Raw genomic sequence first — 19,858 nt, 5'->3', positions numbered from 1 at the left:
CCCACACCCACTCAAACCCTCCCATCCACCCACCCCATACACCGTCCACCCACTCCAAAATAGTAACAGAATCATTAAGTATTGTATAAATAGCAAAAAATAAAAAGTTATGAAAATAACTATTTCCCAAAACTGAAATCCCGAGAGGAGTGGCATTGTTCTGCAGTTTGCTTTAATGTCTCATCTAATGGAAGACAGCTGAGCCCCATCTCCGCCTCTGCATTCAGTTTGTGGAAAAGCACGCGAAAGCAAACCTGAATCACGGCAGCCACATAGTTGGCAAATGGAGTTGACAAAAGGTTTCTGGGTCTCAGGGGTCTTTGCAGCACACTTTTAAGATCCTCAGCTCAAGGCGATAAGGCGGTAAAGAAGGGCTGGAAATGGATGGGCAAGCGGTTCCCAGCCAGAAGATAAATCAGGGCCTTGCTAAACCCAGCCCCTTAGGGACTAATTGCACCATCTCCCACACGGAGGCTTTCTTGTTCTTACTGAATGTCACAGTTTACTCTGTTTTTCTGTCAAACTGGCCATCATTTCATTGGTCAATGTCAGGCTGCTGCCTTGGGGAGCTGTCCCGCTCACAGATCCTTGTCTGGTTTGCTCCTACATTTACTTAAGGGGCCTTCACAGATCCTTGTTTTGTCTGGTTTGCTCTTATATCGACCTCAGGAGAGCAGGGCTCCAGCTTTCTGACACTCTAGGCCCTCAGTGCTGGGGAGCAAACAAATCCAGAAGCGCCCCGACTCTGTTTGGTGACCCACAGTTGCACACACACGGCTCTCAGGGATTTGGAGTTTAAGGCATGATCTTGTTTAGTGGTCCAGGGGTGAGGGAGTCAGGGCAAGCCCCGGAGAGGAGTTTTGTGTTGTTGCAAAGCTGGAGTGTGGGCTCATCTAACCGTGTGCTCCGGGGCGGGGCCAGGAGGCGCTCATGGAGGAGTACGCCATCGCGGCCCAAGTGTGGAAGCTCAGCACCTGCGACCTGTGTGAGATCGCCAGGAACAGCGTGCTGCAGAGTGGCCTCTCCCATCAGGTGCGTGACTGTCCCTCCTGCCTTAAGTAAGCACCGAGCGCTGTGCACAGGGTGCCAGGTCAGGGGCAGGGACGCTCAGGCTCCGAGAGAAACCTTGGCGGTCATCATGGCTGCCCCTCATCTATCTCAGATCTGCCCTCACAGAGGCCTTCCCTGGCTGTTCTTTCTCCTTATTTTTCCTGTAGCTTGCAGATACCGTGCCATGCATTTCCTTGTGGGTTTTTGCGTAACGAGAGTTGAGTACAGAGGCCCACTCCGTGCTATGTCCCCAGGCCCTACAATAGTGCCGGCGCAGAGCAGGCAGTGCACATAGGACTCAGTGCTTCTGTGTGGTTCCTTTAAGAATGTGACGTGGTGCTGACACTGAAAACCTGGGCATCTAATAAGGAAGAGGCAGCTTGACATGGTCTTGGGAAATGACAGTTAAAGGACTAAGTCGTATGTGAGTTGTTCTGGGATCCGGTCTCCCCAGAAACATGACTGCCTGCCCGCATTACCTCTCAGCACCCTTCAGTTTTGCAATTCTCCTTCCTTCCCTTTCACAACAATGAAGGGAATGACCAAGTGGTCAGGGTCACAACATGGAGGTCCAGAGAGATTTGGAGTCCCATGGGAGGAGGATGTCTCCACTGAGGCTCTTGGGCTGGAGCTCGTGTCAAAGCTTCCTGTGCAGACATAGAAATCTGGTCTCACTGATCTTTCTCTTGGCCTACAGGAGAAGCAGAAGTTTTTGGGACAGAATTATTACAAAGAAGGACCGGAGGGCAATGATATCCGAAAGACAAATGTCGCACAGATCCGGATGGCATTCCGCTACGAGACCCTGTGCAACGAGCTCAGCTTTCTGTCTGATGCCATGAAGTCAGAGGAGATCACGGCCCTGACCAAATAGGCCCAGCGCTCCACACACTTTCACCTTTTGATTTATTTTCACATCTGCTGGGGCTGATGGTGGCCGAGAGCTCAGACTAGGGCTTTCACCTGTGATGAGGGCGCCTCTGAAGAAATCTCAAGCTCCCAAGTTTGGTTGCCCTTTATGACCATGCCCACTTTGTTAGCATTTCTGAGCCAGAAGCCAGCCACCTCCCATGGGGGTCTGGGAGCTGGCACTTGTGTATACTTGTTCCAGATTGTCCACGTCTCTTGTGATTGGCAGTGCTTACGTGGTCGGGCTTGGGACTTTGCAAGGCTTAATGCAAGAGGCACAGAGGCCTGCGAAGTGTCCACCACATTCCTCTCAGGTCCTGCAGGGTGGTTCTCATATGGCACCTGGCTGGCTGCCTGCCTTAAGCATCCCTCAAAGCTCCCTTTCATAAAGGGGCTACCTTGAGAGACAGTCCGAGGCTCCCGTTGATTTGTGCATTTTTGAAATGAATTTCTTGATCTGGTTAGCACCCTCCTCCCTTGCTAGTTAGGAAGCCGCACACACCCACTGAGGCCACCCCTGCTGCGGTGGTCTTTTCCTCCTCTAGGACTCAGTGAGTCATCTCAGATGTTCTCATGGACCAGTCCAGAGCAGGGAAGAATCAGGGGGAGACTCTGGGCTGTTTCCTAGTTTCCTTTAATGGGGGCCTCTGGAAAGCAAGGCCCTCTGTTCTTGCTGGCTCTAATATCCTATCATTGTAGCTGTTACCACATCCTCCAGGGTCAGACCAGGGACTCCTCAGGGCAGTGAGATGTGCTTAAGGACACACAGGACGAGAACTAGGTTCCTGGTCCAGTCTTTCCCCATTCTTCCTTTAGGCTTCACAGATTTTACATTTTTAAAAATCACTTTAACACAGTGCATTTTAGTTTAAAGCAGATTTCTTCAGACGCCATCATGGTCCCAGGAACCAAGTATAAAGTTTTTAAGATCTATGTGGAGTTAAGCTTTATCAGACTACTCATCTTTGTTACTAGTGCCTAGAACATAGTAGGTGCTCAATAAATACTTATGAAATAATTGAATGACTTTCTCTTTTGGCATCTGTATGTGCAGAATACTCAATAATGTTCAAAGACCTTCCTAACTACTCACAAGGCAGGAAGTCCTTCTGAATCACAGTTAGATGAACCTAATTTTCCCTGGAAGATGCTCATTTAATTCTAGATTATCTCGTCCTGTGACTGTCATTCTTCCAGTGGTCAACACAGCTTATGGAACCATGTCATCCTTTTACTAGGCAAATATACATACCATCGTATATGGCTGATTATGAAATTGAATGAAAACCTGTCATTATGAGGGACTATTTTTGAAAAGCCTCCATTTGTATACATTTGCCCAAACATAGCAAGTATTGTACAGTTTTTCATTGTATCAAATACTTTTTTTTTTTTTAAAAAAAAAAAAAAACAAAACTCCAAATAAAGTCTGCTAGGACTGTGACTCAACAGAGCAAATGTGTGTTTTACTTTTAAGTCGGGGTATGCGAAAAGCTGTGAGAAGTGAAGGGCATTCACAGGAAAACCCCAGACTTTGCAAGCAAAGCTCAGGTCCTTGCTGCCATAGCCAGCGCCTGTGCAGCTTCTGCCCTGCCCACAGCGTTCTTCCGTCAATGTTGTCTTCGTCTGTTCACCAGCACGTGCTGGGTTTACTTGTCTGGGAAGCTCCTCAGACACCTGTCTCTCCAGCCCTTCATTTTCTTACATCCGTGTATTTCGCTGACCATCTTGGGGTGGAGGGGAGCTCACTGCCCTTTGCTTGTTCGACAGTATACAGGCCCAGGTTTCTGAAGGGACAGTTCTCCAGGCAGTGCTTGCTGGCTACACCTAAGGATGGTTGCCTTCTATCCCTGAGTTGTACCATTGAAAAGCAGCACCATCTCCCCTCCTGGTGAACCGGCACTTTTGTCTTGAATAAAAGCAGGTTTGAGAGTATGCCTGTCTGGCTTTCTCAGTAGCTAACGCTTGCTGAGGGGTGGGCTCATGAAACGATACTCATCTTTCTTTGGGTCTTAAACACAGATGAAAGGTGACTGGTTGTGGTGCACCTAAATGTTGTGTCTGTACTGAGACTATCAGAATAACCATAATGCCAGGAAAAGGGGCACATGCTACAGACACACAGGGCTCCTGTACCCTCATCTTTAAGGGACAGTCTGTAAAACAGAAGACAAGGAAGAGCTAAGACTACAGAGTGTCCTATTTAGCAAAGTATATTTGAGGAGCTTTTGTGCTTTTGATATAGCAGTCTTTCTGCATAGTATGGCTGACAGATGCCAGCAAATTCGACCCTAAGCAGCCACCTCCTGCTTTCCCTCTTCGGCACCAGGACTCAAAGGCACTTCTCTAATGACACGGAAAGCCCAGAACTGCCAGAGCATAGCGCAGAGTCCTTTATTCGGTCTAATGGGTAGTAGGACAGAAGAGCCCGCCAGAGTCACACCAGGCCTTGGTACTGCCATTGTGTTGCCCCTCATAAGTGTGGGGAGAGGACAGAAAAAGTGAGCTTCAGTTGAGAAGTAACCCCCTCCCCGAAAGCAAGGAAACTCCCAACACTTCTGAATGCAAATTATTCAGACTATCATTTAATGAACTTTCCAGTGTTAAAAATCAGGAACCAAAAGGTTTCCAAGCAGCCTTATTACCCATATACAGATTAATACAACAAAATCATCTCAAAATAGCACACAAACACCATGACCCCCACACCACAATATAAAACAGTCCTCTAATAAATATAAATATTTAGTATATAAGAATGTGAAATCACATAAGCAAAAGTCTTTTTAGTTATTAGCTAATGTTCAACTGCAAAGTTTACTTATTGCACATTGTATCAGTTTCTCCTAAGAATAAAACAGGTTCTGTTGTTCTCAGCCTTCACATCAGTACACAGTCAGACTCTTTTTTTTTTTTTGAAACCCCGTGTCTACAGTAGTCAAGTCAACCTGCTGTTACTGAGTGAGCACAGCACTGACAGACGATTTATAAAAACAAGAGTAAAGGGCAGTTCACACATCTCCGAAGGCACACAATTTCCCACCATGGTAAATGCTTTTGTATACTTGGTTTAAAAAGACAAGCTGTACAGAGTACAAAAAGTGTACATTTTACTAATGAGACAAATTCACAACTTCTACGATTAGATACTGCAGCAGACCCTACCTACCGTTCACGGCTGAAGAATTGCCACCCATTTCAAAGGAATGGTTCAAAGGAACTCTGCTCACTGACTTGATAAGGCAAATGCAGACACTAACATTTCACAGTAGATCATTTAGTATCTTGGAGCACACACTTCAAGAAAGGGACTGTGAGCAAAATCAAGTCCTTTCAAAAGTGAAGGATTCTGGGGGAAGAGAAGCATTGACTACTGCTGGAAATACCTCCAACCAATAAAGCTACGTTATTCATTTCAGAAACATTTTAAAATTAGGCAACTTGAACTAAACCCAGCAAGTGCAATCCAAAAGGACAACTGACAAGTTTAGGGCTGGAGGGCTCAGAGGGTTACTTATCCCAAGGTTTAAAAAATATGTTCCATGGAGCACTTGATAATCAACAGAGGAGGTTGGACCATCTGCAAATATCAATTTTAAAATGCTTTAAAGATTTATTTTTGCTAGTGTGTATGTGACATATGTGTGGGAGCTCTAGGAGGTCAGAAGAGGGTGCTGAATCCCCTGGAGCTGGAGTTACAGGTGGCTGTGAGCCACCAGTGTGGGTGCTGGGGCTTGAACTCTGGTCTTCTGCAGGAATAGCCAGTGCTCTTAACCACTGCGCCTTCTCTCCAGCCTCCCCCCATTCTTCTTGAAACAGGGTTACAATATAGCCCAGGCTAGCCTTCAACTCACTATGTAGCTGAGGATGACCTGAAACTTCTGGTCTTCCTGCTTCCTCCTCTCAGTGCTGGGGCTGCAGGGGTGCAGCACCGGGACGGTCTGCATTCATGCAGTGTTAGGATGGAACCCAGGGCTTCATGTATGCTAGGCGAGCACTCTACCAACTGAGCTATACCCCTAGCCCCGAATTCTCATTTTTACAAAACAAAAGCTTTGATCACATAAATTCTAATGAAACCGTACCCCCAATGCAACATGACGTTTTCATGTACTGACCTGATAGTGGTCGCACTATGTGAGTTATTTAAGAAAACCTCTCTGAATAAAATGTCACTTTTATACAACGTGGTAGCATGTGTGCATGCACTCAGTGCATACGGATCTCAGAATTTATTTGAAAGAGGTTTCACTGCTAATGTTTGAAAGATCACAACTACAACCTCAGAGTAAGACTTTCTCAGGTCATCAAGTGCACGGCTAAGATACGACAGGACGGCCCAGTACTTGCCCCACACCCTCACCACAGGCATCTGGAACTTCACCAGCCTGTCAGACAGCCAGTAGACTACTTAAGCCTTCAGTATTTGGGGCAGAATGAGGTTTTTATTTTTTTTTTGTTTTTTTAAAAGGGATTTTATTTGCATGCTCATAAAATCAACCAAAAATCAGTAAGCAGCAACATCAATTGTGTATTTCTGTACTTAGGAAAACAGGAACATTTGCAAGAATCAGTGAGAGGATTTCTATGGATACTAAAATTTCTTAAAGGGACTTGATTCTCGCCCCAGCTTTACCAGAGGCTGCTCACATTAGCATGAGCCACTGCCAAGGTCAGCTGAGGCCGCACTCCTATTACTGCATTCTCTTCAGACTCTTGAAGAGCACCGAGAAATGGGAAGAAAGCCAATCGAGGTCTGGATTTTCGGGCTTTACTAATGCATGGCGAAGGGCTTTACCTGATCTTCTTTTGTTGAGAGACTTGAGGAAACCGAAGCCTCAGAAAGGTGCCTTTACCTACAGTGAATGCACTCTAGCTCAGTGTAACCTGGAAATGTAAAATGTGTTGCCATAAAGAAAAATTTCCTTCTGAAAACCCACCTGACATGGGCATTATGAAAAACCCATCGGACATCTACCAAGGTCTGAGATGCATTTCTAAACAGCCATGAAGATCCTTTCAGTAAAGTCCATTTGGGAGACAAGTCCCCATCTCACAGTCCTTCTCTGGACGCTGCAGCCTGGCAACATGAGAAGTTCAGAAGCCTCTGCAGAAGTCATATAAAATCAGGAAGCAGTTAGGCCAGGGTCTTGAAGGATCCAGAACGAACCACAAGGGGGCAGAGCCTCAGGTTCCCGCTGAGACATTAGTTTCAGTTGTTTATCTCAGATGGCTACAACTTTCAACACCCTGAATTTTAAACCTAACTAAAAAGATGCCAGACCACTCCCTCCCTCTGTCCCTCCCTCCCTCCCTGAAAAGCAGTAGTATCAAGTATTGCTGCTATCTGTGTAGCAAAGGGCTCAAGAGCAACACAGAACAGGTGGACTGTGGGAAATCTGGCCAAACAGTAGCAAACTGTAGCCCACCACACAGGAAGACATGGGATTTTATTTAAGAATGGGAGATATTATCAGAATAGCAAAAATAAGAGAGTAGAAAAACTGATCTTTCTGTGTGTGCCACAACGTCCCTCCATTCCTCCTCTATGACCACAGTGTATTTGTAGTTCACGAGAACAGAAGAGTCTTCCCCCAAGTCACGGCCGGTGGGGCTGGCCTGCCTCATCAGCCATGTTCAGAATATAGTTAGCCATGTCATCTTCAGTGGGTGCATCCGACACCACCCACGATTCATTTGCTCCAGTCATCTGTAGGCGACAAATGGGGCAGTTCCTGTGTCGGTCACTCCTGTCAGGGATTCCAAGCAAAACAGGTTTGTTTTCTTTTTTTCTAGTTTGAAAAGTACAAACAACATAAAGTATACAGTTCAGAATTCATCTTTCTCTTCATCCCAACATTTAGTTCTCTTTGCCAGGGTCAACCAGTTGTAGGAAAAGAGCAAGTATGTATGTGTCTCACTGTTCTTGTACTAGTCACATATTTTATAAACCATTATATACTGGTGTATATAATTTTAGTCTTCTGGGTTTTTGTTTTTTCTTTGAGTAGCCACCTAGGCTGGCCTAGAACTTGCCATCTTCCTTCTGTCGGCCTGCTCAGTGCTGGGACTTAACTTTATTCTTTGTTAAAAACATGTATTGCATGGATATGCTGCAAAGTACCTAACTAATCTCCAGCAGAAAGACACCTAGTTCCCGCATCTTGTCTGCTAACACCAGTCGGCATCTTTAGTTCTTATTTCTGCACCCAAATAGGTTTTTCTTTAGAATAAAAATTCCTTATGTGTCCTAAGGGGACGCTCCCTCTCAGCAGAGGGAGACTTGGTCAAAGTGTAAAGTATTAAAGTTTAAATATTTATTTTTATTTAAGTGGAAGCCACTGTACCTTGAGACTCATGTTTGGCCAGTGGTAGACACACTTAGCAGCAAAGGGTATTACTAATTATTACTCTGAGTAATCAAAGCCATTTTTAAAAATGTATTTACTTATTTTTATGCATATGAATGTTCTATCTGCATGTACATCTGCATGCCAGAAGGGATATCAGAGCACATTATAGATGGTTGTGAGCCACCATGTGGTTGCTGGGAATTGAACTCAGGAACCTCTAGAAGAGCAGACAGAGCTCTTCACCGTCTCCAGCCCCAAAGCCATTTTTTTTTTTTTTAAATAGTCTTTATGTAGTCCTGGCTGGCCCAGAACTTGCTATGTAGAGCAGGCTGGCTTTGAACTCACAGAGATCTGCTTCCTTAAGTGCTGAAATTAAAGGTGTGCACCGCCACACACAGCAAAATAAAAGAATTCTGAGCCATTACTTACAATTAAAGGTCTGATAAAAAGGTTGTGGCCTGTGCAAGGTGGGCATGTGGGCCAGTCCAGGAAGTCAGGGACGGCTGCTCCCCAGCAGTCATCATACCACAAAATGGACACAGTGAATTACAGTGTGAGTATCGTTTGGGTTACCATGAGAAAAAGAGAAAGAAGGCGAGGAGGCCCGTGAACATTCAAAGACGGGGAAAAAAGATTGGTCTGAAGGCTAAGCTCTACCATAAACAGCGCCATGCCAAGAAAATACAAATAAAAAAGACTATTAAGATGCATGAAAAGAGAAAACCACACAGAAAAATGATGGAAAGACTCCTCAGGGAGCAGTACCTGCCTACCTGCTGGATACAGAGGGACAGTCAGAGCAAAAGTGCTTTCCAGCAGGGTTAACCAGAAATGGAAAGAGAAAGCGGAGAAAAGGGAAGTCCCTCCAGCCAATGTGCCCAAGGAGAAACAGAAGTATTGGCAGTTATTCCAGTAGGAAAGAGAAAAAAAGGCGTGGAAGAGAATGGTTGCTAAAGTCTGATTTGTTGGTGATGGTTTTACAAGACAACGACCTAAATATAAAAGGTTCATCAGGCCAACGGGCCTGCGTTTCAAAAAAAGCCCACATCACACATCCTGAGCTGAAAGCTACTTTTTGCCTGCTAATACTTGGTGCGAAAAAGAATCCATCATCCCATTATAAACAACTCCGGGCGTAAGCACCAAAGGTACAGTTATTAAAGTCAATGTGGGCAAGTTGTGACACAAGGAGGCAAGGTTATTTGGGGAAAATATGCCCAAATTACCAACAGTCCTGAAAACGATGGGTGCATGTACGGCTTTGACAGCGACTTCATACAGGTCACTCCAGCCACTCCCAAAGACTACACACCAGGCAAACACCATCGCTGTGGTCCTTCTCAACTACCAAGCAGCCTTACCCCATGGGCAGTCATCAGGAAGTAGTTATTAAATTGTAAAGAAAAAGAAAACTGCCCAGTTTTACAGTCAGTCTTCAAAAAAAAGTCAGGTAAAAAGTTCCTTTGATTCAAAACCAAGAAAACTTAAGGAAATTGTGCACAGACAGAGCATTTGAGGTTTAAGACAAGAGATGCCACCTAAATGCAGGGTAATAAATCTTCTGACACAGAGTACATATATGATTACTTAAGATTATGTTTTTCAAAGGGATTTCTTTCATCGAATACTACTTTGGAAACTTAAAGAACTGTATCTGAGCTGGAAACACATTATGAAAGGAAAAGACAATGTTTTTCTCTTCTCCCAGGGAAATCTAGGGCCAAAATAACCAAAATAACTGCAGTTTGGCTTCTGTACAAAAACTGAGAAACTGATTCCAAAAGCGAGATGTGAAATTTAGAGTTGGCATACATTATTTGGTTGATTTCGGTTTCCCCAGAGATGATTTACAAGATAATTCTATGTGCTCTTTTGTACATAAAACATCACAATTTAAAAGTAGTCAATTTCTGCTTCTGGCCAACAGGAACCAGATATATCTTCCCACTTAAATCAACTAACACACAGGACACAATGTCCAGAAAAACGGTGTTAGATGGAATTTCATATAAAATACTGGAAACCAAGCAAGAATGTGACTCTAGACAGGTGAGAAGCAAAGGGAGCCTGTGGTTGTAAGCCAGCTGCCCTATGAGAGCTTCCAGGACTGAGAAAAAGAAGTCGGGGACCTTGGAGGGTGTGGCAGGCTGCTGAAGAAACAGCTGAGGCTAAGGCAGCTAGAGCACAGGGCAGAACACTGCAGAGTGGAGACAAGTGCCACGAGACAGCAGGCTGTCACCAGAGCACGTCAGTGTGGGCATGTGAGCACATGCCAGGAGGTGGAAGCTTCGAGAGATGTATGCCAAGGCCACAGGGGCCATCGGGCAGTGCTTCTAACTCTTGGAGCAGAGCACTCTGCAGAAATTGTGTCATCAGTGGGGAACGAGGATAAGAAAACTAAACTTTGCCCTGGTTCTGCTAACAAACTGTAAAAGCAGGACCCCAAAGGGTCAAAAGCCCTTCTAAGTAAGCAAACCATACTCCAAAGCAAAGCTTGAATATTCAATATTAAACAATATTGAATTGTTTAATATTGTGGTAAAATTCCTCAACATTTGGTGCTTAATAAAAAACTAGAAGGCAGATAAGCAGCAGGAAAATATTATAAAACACCATGAGGAGGAAAACCGATAAAAACAATGCAGAACTGACAAGACATTAGAACTAGCAGATAAATGAAAAGCTGTAACTATAGTCCACACAGTCAAAGTACTAGAGAGCCACTATATTCAGTGAACACAGAAGGGAGGGCAAACAAACATCAATACACTAGTAAGTGTGACAACACAGCGAATGCCCAGATGAAGAACAAATTCAGGGGTCTAACACATGGGAATGGAGGTCAAGGGAAGAGAGGAAAGGGACAGACAAGATTAGAGAAAACAATGGCTGAAATTTTTCCAATATCAACAATACCATTAGCTTTTTGAAACTGGGGGTAGGGATGATCACAGGCTACCTCCTACTCAAGCTGCTTAAAGCAGTGAACAGATAAAGATCTTCCAACAACCAGAAGAGACAAGAAGACACACTGCCCCAGAGGAGACAGCTGCTCCTAGGAACATAAGGTGAGGTGGAGCCCAACACTGAAGCCTGAAAGGAAAAACACTCCTGGCCTAGAATTTTGTATCAGAAAAAGTAACTTTGAAAAACAATGTGCAGAAGAAAGGTAGCAAAAAATAAGTGACTGTAATAAGACTTCCAGATATAAAATGAATATAAAAATATTTATTGTCTTCTTATGTACTAGCAACAAACAAAAACTATTTAGAATAGCACAAACTGTGAAATACCCAAGGCCAGCTCTGAACACTGAACACTGTAAAACTACCTGCAGAAATTAGAGGCCTAGCCACACATAAAGAAGCCAACCGTCCCAAACTGTGTAATCAATATGGTATCATTCAAGGTCTCTGTAGGCTTACCTGTGGAGCTTGATACAAGAACCCTAAACTTCCTATGAAAACACCTGGACCAGTCCACATGCCTTCAGACAGGGGAGACTTGTAAAGCACAGAAACCAGGATGGCATGAGACAAAGTGAAACAGACTTAGATCTCAAGAAAAACAGAAGAGTCCAGAACTGACTTACACCTCAACCAATGATTTCAAGAAAGTTTCAAAGGTTAGTGAAGATGGTCGTTCAGCAAATTATCTAAAAATGGAGAACAGACTTAAATGTGATACCCCAAACTTGCAGAAGATTACTAATTCTGTGCCTTTGGAGCAGGAAAAGATTTCATACATAGGGTCTTATCTGTCACAGATTGAAATTTAGCCTCACTGAAACAAAAAACTCCTTCAGAGACATTCTCAAAAGAAAGAAGACAAGACACAGAGGAGGAGATGATATGTTTAAAGTCATATGATAAAGCAAAACTCCCAGTAACGAAATGGGTAAAAGCTTAAATAGGCCATCATCTAAGATCACAGATGGCAACGTAGCAGTCAGCAGGGGATTAGTGAGAGCCACAGAGACCCTACCCTTGCCTGATTTCAATGCTGGCCAGCACAGGCAAGGTCAGTGCAACACCTACATGGTACTGGAGAGGGCACAAGAAAAGGTAAAAAGTAGCCAGGCATGGTGGCATACATCTATAATTCCAGATTTGGGAGCTTGAAGCAGGAGGGTTGCCACAAGATCCAGCTGAGATCTACGTGCACTGTACATTGCAAGAGCTTGTCTCAAAACAAACAAACAAACAAAAAACCCCAAAAAACAAAGACCAGACCAAACCAAATAACAACACTTTAAAAAAGTATAGTTACTTTGGGAGTGTGCTGGCAATTTCTTGAGAAACACCTGCTATATAGTCTGACCACTTGAGTTAACTACCCAAGAAAAAGTCAAAGTATATGTCCATTAAAAAGATACAAACAAAAACAACAACAAAAAAAAAAAAACAAAAACAAAAACACTTGTCCACAAACATACATTGAAGGGTTTATCTGCCACTTATCTGCACTTACAACATGGTTAAATCTCAAGATAATAATACTGGCTGAAAGAAGCCAGACAACAAAGAGAAGTCTGTATGGTGCTGCTTTCAAAAGTCTAGCAAATCCAAAGTATTTTTAGCAAATGAAAACAATTAACAGCTGCTTAAGCACCAGGCTTCAGGCGATTCTGGGGAGTGATGGATTAGCCCCTCATGCTGTGATAGCAGCTTTCAGGAGCGTGCACATAAATTGAAACAATTATATTTCAGATATTACATGTCATTATAAATTCTCCTAAAGGCTCCATTATCTTGTAAACAAATGACGTTAACATCCCTCCAGATCCAACAGCTTAGGATTCATTCCTCCACACACATATAAAGAATTATGTAGAAGATAAGGCTGCAAAAAAGAAAAGTGTTTGATTCTAGATTCAAATCAGGCATCAAGATTCTTAAAACAAATATGTCAAAACTGAGTAACATCCCCACATTTCATAAGAATTGGGTATAAGAAAATACTTGAACTAGTGGCAGCATACCATAAAACTCAGAGTACTGAAGAGCAAAGCTCTCATGGTTCGCACTGAAGTGTATGTATTGCCAGTTGTTTATTCACGGTCCCGCTGACCTCTGCTATCCCGAGGGCAGTGGATAACTTACCATTTATCAATGCACTTCTGGCAAAAGCTGTGAGCACAGGGCAGGATGAGGTCAGCTCGCCCGTCCATGCAGATACAACACTCCTCCTCATCAGTCAGCTGCTTCACCCTGAGTATGAAAACGAAGCTGGGACAATGACAGTGTCTGTCCATGGGCTTCCTACTTTGTTTCATTGCTTTAAAAAGCATCAGTAAGAACCCACAGCATAAAGCACAGCATGGCTTACTTGCAAAGCGAACAGCAGACCAAAATTAACATCTTTTGGGGATAGCAAATATGTTAGGGAAAAAACACTAAGGTTAACTTTAAGAAACTTAAAGACTTTCTATAAAAGAAGAATTCTGTATAGTTAAAGAAAAGAAAATCTGAACAAAAACTGCATATTGGGTTTTTCTGAAATAACTCAGTCCATTTTAGGCATATTGAGTTTAGATATAGGAAATCAATCAGTATATAATTTATTTGCCACAGGGACAAAAAGGTGCCTGGTAATCGGGGCCTTAGAACGGCACTGACAGTGCCAGAGAAGAGAAGAGGCAGTGCAGTCTTAAGTTATATGATGCCACAGGGAACACAAAAAGGCTGGGGCACAGCTCAGACTCAGGGAGCTCCCAGGAAAGAGCCTTCTACTCCTGCTACAAGCCAGCACCACAGGAGCCATGCTCCTTTGCACACAGAGTTCAGTCAGCTCCAACTACAGTAGCTCAGCTTAAAATATCCATTTCTTTCTGCTCTCAAAACCAAATTTTGTCTCAATTAAATGATTTTAAAATTGCATTTAGCTGTTCCATGGTTAGTGACCCCATAGGTCAAAAGGGATTTTAAATGTTTTACTCTTTGTGCTTTTCCGTTGTTTTAAATGAAATGTTTCAAAGGATAGCCAGTCTTCTTAAGGGAAGGAGCTGTGTCTGACATAACTTCCATTGTCTGCTGGATTTACAGCATAGCATGTAAGACATGACAATAACACTTGGAATCTGTTGATCTAAACATAATATAAACAAATGTCAAATGTGCAGCATGTATAATATGTGACAAGTAAAATAAGTACGTTTGGAAATGTGAGAGGAAAAAAAATCATAGGATTTTAATAGAGAACATTCTATGAGCATTAAGTAAGTCATGAAGGCATGAAACAAAACATGAAAACGTGTGTGTATGTGTGTGTGTGTGTTTGTGTGCGTGCGCAAGGATGCATGATACAGGTTGAAGAGATGGCTCAGAAGTTAAGAGCACTGGCTGTTCTTCCAAAGGTCCTTAGTTCAATTCCCAGCAACCACATGATGGCTCATAACCATATATAATGAGATTCGCTGCCCTTTTCTGGTGTGCAGGTGTTGATGCAGGCAGAGCACTGTATACATAATAAATAAATCTTAAAAAAAAAAAAAAGTTTGCATGATGCTCAGGAGTTAAACTGAGAGAAGACTGATTATATAGTAAAGACGGTATGATTATTTTGTTTGTTTGGCTGGTTGTTTTATTTTTGTAACAGGGTTTCTCTGTGTAGCCTTGGTTGTCCTGGACTCACTTTGAAGACTAGGTTAGCCTCAAACTCACAGAGATCCGCCTCCCTGAGTGCTGGGATTACAGACATGTGTGCCCAGATGATGATCTGATTCTTGAATGTCAAAATATTAAATATGAATTTGCTCTAACAGGCAAACTAGACGCAGCGTGAACTCCATTGATACAGGACTTTGACTTCTCTGAGAGTGGAGAGCAAGGAGCAGTCCAGAAAGAGGAAAACCAGGTAGAAAGAACCATATCTCACAGCGCACTGGAGAGACAGACAGGGCCTGGTTTAAGGAACATTATAACAGACATAACAGAGTGAGGTAACAGATTAATGTTTGCTTCAGTCATAGAGAGAAGAGTGCCTGTTAAATTGAAATGGTGCAATGGGTGAAAACCTATATGCATGAGGCTCTGAGATGCATACTCATACATACATCTGTGTATACACACATACATCAGTCACACATAAATATACATATCAACATTTATACACATATATCCACCAGCACATACATACTGATATCTGAACACCTTTTCAGATCCATACCAGATCCACCCACTTAGTATTTCTGCTTATGGGCTTCAAATTTTCACCTGAGGGTGTCAGCAGCAGAGAATACAATAGACTCCACACAGAGTGACAGAGTGTTCTGACAGGAAAGTTTCAGAGTTAGGAGCAGAAGGCTACAAAGAACAGCACTGTATTCTGAGTAGAACAGAGACACAGAGACTGCCAGAAGAAGCTACTCCATTGCCCACACTGTCTGCTACCTTTCTAGCAGCACAGTGAATAAGGGGAAGAAGGAGTATTGCTCTAGCTGATGACTTGGAGCTGGAAGTGTGCTGCTTCCTACCCCAGACCTGAAAGGCAGATAAAGATCATTCAGGACAGCCTCTAAGGGTAGGAAGAATCATGTGAACAAAGACTGGAGACATTCTGGAGAACAAGACTCAACGGGAACTTGATCATTTTTCAAAATCTGAAGGCAGAAGAGGTCGGACTAGTTTGGTGGACTGCCAGAGTGTATGGTCGCGGCACTCAAGAGCACTCTAATGATCTGCTGTAATCGTGTTAGCAGGGAGTGAACTCACACACAGCGTCATATGGTGGGCACTGCACTGCATGCCCCATCGATTAACTCACCAAATTCAACAGTCCTCCGGGGGACAAGCCATTGCTTTCAACCTCTTTAAAGACGAGAAAACTGATCAAAGAGGAGTTAAGCTGAGCACAGGGGAACTGGCTCTAGAACCTTTGCTGTGCTGCCTCCAGAAGGCCAGACTGAGACTACTCTGAGAATAGGAAGCAAAAGGAAAACTTTCACGGTAGTTAAAGCTTTCTGGGTGTGAAGAGGATTGCTTCTCTGAGGCAGTGAGTCCCACAAAGCCATGGGGCTAGCAGTAATGCAACTTGTAGTCCAAGGTGGTTTGGTGAAATATGACTCAGACTTGATATTGTAGTGCATAAACAGAACAGTTGCCTAGGATCAGTGGCATCAGAGCACCTCAGAGCTTGCCAGTCTCCAGCTCCTCCTCCCAACCCCTGAGCTGCAATGGGCTAAACGTGGGTCTTAGCTTTGCCAACGTATTCTTCTACACCTGTTTCCTTATCTGACCAGTTGTATTCCTGTGGAGTTACTATTAGGATTTAATGAACTGCAAGTACTCAACAAACATTAGCCATTAACAGAAAGATGCATCCAAGTGAAACAGGACTATCGAAGGTCCCCAGGCTCTCCTTCTACTTGCAAAGTCCTCTGCTATAACCTGGGTACCCATACCACTAAAAGCCCACAACACAGGAAGCCAAGTGCTGGCTCACATAACACACTGGAACTGCTTTTCCTAGTCAATACTTTCACCACCTTCCTGAAGATGACAGCAACAGGAACTTTTCAGTTGCTGCGGTGTGGCTACAGGGGTAAGTAAACACCACTCTTAGCTTTCAAAATACTCAAAGAAGATCACCACACTGAAGACAGACAAGAAACGAAACAGAAGTCAGACCTCTGTCTCTGAAATATGGACTTGGCAGGTAAAGACAAGCCTACACACTGCCTACAGCACTGTGGAACTCACATGGCAGGGTGGTAACATAGCCTACTTGGAGGTTTACTAGACAGGGAAGCACAAATGAAAAATATAATTCACTACAACACAGCACAGCATGTGGAAACCTGTCAATTAAGAACGAAGCAAAAAATGCAACTGTGAATGAAGTAGTAAAAGAGAAACTCCTGTCAGACACATTCTTAACTTTAAGAAGGATACAGTCAGCTGGGTGCAGTGGGGCTCGCCTGTAACCCCAGCACTCAGGGAGGCAGAGGCAGGAGGATCTCTGTGAGTCTGAGGCTAGCCTGGTCTACAAGTAAGTCCAGGACAGCCAGGGCTACACAGAGAAACCCTGTCTTAAAAAACAAAACAAAAAAAAGGTAAAGAAGAACACAATCAACACAGATTCTGCATCTCATCACCCGTGTCACAGTAAAACTGAATGATGGCATGCCTGGAACCACAGAAGTCTTTTTCCAATGAGGTATTTACAGATTTAAATGTTACAGCAGGCCAAAACAGGAGGGAGCTTTTACACACCGAAAGCACCGGAGAAGGAAAGATTAGAAAGAACAGTAAATACGAGGCCTAAGTAAACAAGCACCGCCAGGCAAACGCCAGCTGACGTCACTTCCTCCTGGTAATGCGGTGTCAGTGTGCACCCCTGCTGAATCCTTCCTGAGTATACACCAAGAGCTGGAGACAACACTTATGAATTTAACTTTCAATCACATAATTTCTGAAAGGATTTTGCCAGATTCTTGGACCTAGTTTTATAAAAGGGTTTGAACTGTCTAACCTGGCCAGTGTCTCCTGTCTAATTGCAAGAGACAGACAGCAAGTTCCTGGAGAGTGAGCTGACGGACACTTCCTGCTGTGAGGTTAGACTAAGGCAGGAGACAGAATAACCTAAAACTGACCTGGCCATACCCAGGCTGAGCCAGCAGGACTGAGAGCGTCACAGCGCAGCCCGGAGAATGTCACTGATCTCGGTGCTGTGCTTAGCACTGCAACTGGGTCACCTACCTGCCCATCCACAGACTAGCCTGACAGGACGACAGAGAGGACGGGTTCTCTTCAGCCTCTTCAGAGGTGGAGCTCTGAGCCAACACTCCAGCAGCTTGACTTGTGATGTCTTTATAAAGCTGAATAAACTGGTATAAATTCATGATCCGCGATGCTTCCACAATACCACTGCTTTTGTTAATCTAGAAAGACAAAGAAAAAAGGTGGCACAGAAACAATACTCAGTCAAATATCCCAGGAAACACTGTGATATACCTAAAAACTAAGAGTCTGAATAAAAGAACAGACACACTTTCTTCAGTTGTGGGGTTCATCAGGAATTCATTAAATTTTCCCATCTCTCATTTAAAATAACCTTGAAAGGCTGATCAGGCAGCATCCTGTCTGGAGCTGATAATGTCAAGGTGACCTTCCTGGAGTTGAGAAACAAGTTTTAAAGACTGTTATTAAAATTTTTTCACTTTGACGTTTTAATTCTTTTTTGAGACAGAAATTTGCTATGTCACAACCTGACCTATACTCAAGATCCTCCTGCCTCAGTCTCCCAAGTGCTAGCATTACATGCATGTACTACCATTATAAGCTAATAATTTTTGTTGTTTTTCTTATTGTTTTTGGAGACAGGATTTTCTGTATAGACTTGGCTAGCCTGGACTCACTTTTCAGACCAGGCTAGCCTCGAACTAACAGTGATCCACCTGCCTCTGTCTCCCTCTGAGTGCTGGGACTGAAGGTGTATACCACCACACCCAGCTGCAAGGTAATAATTTTAATTAAGGGATTTATTTCTGGTATTGTGTGATAACTGAAAGGATAATAGTGACTACTTCCTCTTCCTCCTCATTCTTGTGTGTGCATGGGTGTGCAAGGGTATGCAAAGACCAGAGGTTTACCTTGGCTATCATTCCTCAGGACACCGGATGTTTGTCTGTCTGAAGTTCTCTCACTTGCCGTGGAATGTGTTGACTTCACTAGGCTCTCTGACCAGCAGGCCTCGGGGGATCTATGTACCTGTCTCTGCCTCCTCAATCTCAAGATCACAAGCATGCTGCATGCTTCAGTGTTTGTTTTGGTTTTTTAAAACATAGGTTCTGGGAATCAAGCTCAGGTCCCTGTGTTCGTACAGTACACTCTGACAACTGAGTTATTTCTTCAGTCCCCTTTTTTGTATATATTTATCCTCTATTTTGTACTTTTAAACTAAAGCCAGAATGCTACATTAAATTATAAAAAGTAACTGAATTTCAAGATTTCACAAAATTTCATTTCCTATGAAGTGGAACCATGGCCTGGAGATAGTTCTATAATGTGTATGTCTGGTCACTTTCATAAGACTTCAGAATGTCAGAATCGGAATATATCATGTCTGAAATAAGGAAAATCAGTAGAATGAGGATATAATACTCTTGAAGAGTTGAGATAATCAGATTGATTACAGGTAGGAAAGACTTCTTTTCAGCAGACAAGATGGTAGAAAGTCTGTATGATGCTAAGAGTGGTGGTACACTCCTGTAACCCTCAGACAGAAGGCTGAGGCAGGAAGACTGCTTCAAGGTTAAGGCCGACCTGCACACAGAATGAGCTGAAGGCCAGCCTGGGTTATGTAATGAGACCCTGTTTCAAAAGCAAACAATCAAACAAAAAGTAAAAACAAAGAAACAACAATATCAAAAGACGGTGGGAACAGAGGTAAGTGGAGAAATCTTATGCGTGCATCAGAATAAATGGAACTACGAGGTTAGAAAATGTAGAGAGATGAAATGGCTGTGTGTGGCGGTGCACACCAATACAATCCTAGGACCCAGGAAGCTGGATGTCACAGTGAGATTGTCTCAGAAACACAGAAGA

The 19,858-nt window shown here is 43.4% G+C and overlaps 2 protein-coding genes and 1 pseudogene across 11 annotated transcripts in view; 2 read left to right on the top strand and 1 right to left on the bottom strand.

The window, feature by feature from the left end:
* The window catches only part of Ampd3 (adenosine monophosphate deaminase 3), a 45,724-nt gene extending 42,323 nt beyond the window's left edge, over positions 1-3,401 (top strand). For all 7 annotated transcript variants that reach the window (XM_055627290.1, XM_055627288.1, XM_055627286.1 and 4 more), the window contains 2 exons: positions 922-1,032; positions 1,748-3,401. In XM_055627290.1, the coding sequence (XP_055483265.1) occupies positions 922-1,032; positions 1,748-1,924 (288 nt within the window). In that variant the 3' untranslated portion in view covers positions 1,925-3,401. The remainder of the gene's footprint in view (positions 1-921; positions 1,033-1,747) is intronic.
* A 1,121-nt stretch (positions 3,402-4,522) lies between these two features.
* Positions 4,523-19,858, bottom strand: part of Rnf141 (ring finger protein 141) — a 30,655-nt gene continuing 15,319 nt past the window's right edge. For 3 of the 4 annotated variants that reach the window (XM_055627292.1, XM_055627293.1, XM_055627291.1), the window contains exons 4-6: positions 18,011-18,192; positions 13,415-13,522; positions 4,523-7,709 (exon numbers count right to left, since the gene is read on the bottom strand). In XM_055627292.1, the coding sequence (XP_055483267.1) occupies positions 7,559-7,709; positions 13,415-13,522; positions 18,011-18,192 (441 nt within the window). In that variant the 3' untranslated portion in view covers positions 4,523-7,558. The remainder of the gene's footprint in view (positions 7,710-13,414; positions 13,523-18,010; positions 18,193-19,858) is intronic. The other variant, XM_055627294.1, reaches the window with a different exon arrangement.
* On the top strand, positions 8,055-9,705 carry LOC129691516 (ribosome biogenesis protein NSA2 homolog; annotated as a pseudogene).

Source organism: Psammomys obesus, unplaced genomic scaffold (genome assembly GCF_907164565.1).
Source record: "Psammomys obesus unplaced genomic scaffold, mPsaObe1.curated_primary_1811, whole genome shotgun sequence".
Classification (NCBI taxonomy): Eukaryota; Metazoa; Chordata; class Mammalia; order Rodentia; family Muridae; genus Psammomys; species Psammomys obesus.
The sequence above is the reverse complement of the archived record's forward strand: the minus strand, read 5'-3'. Positions and strand labels throughout refer to the sequence as shown.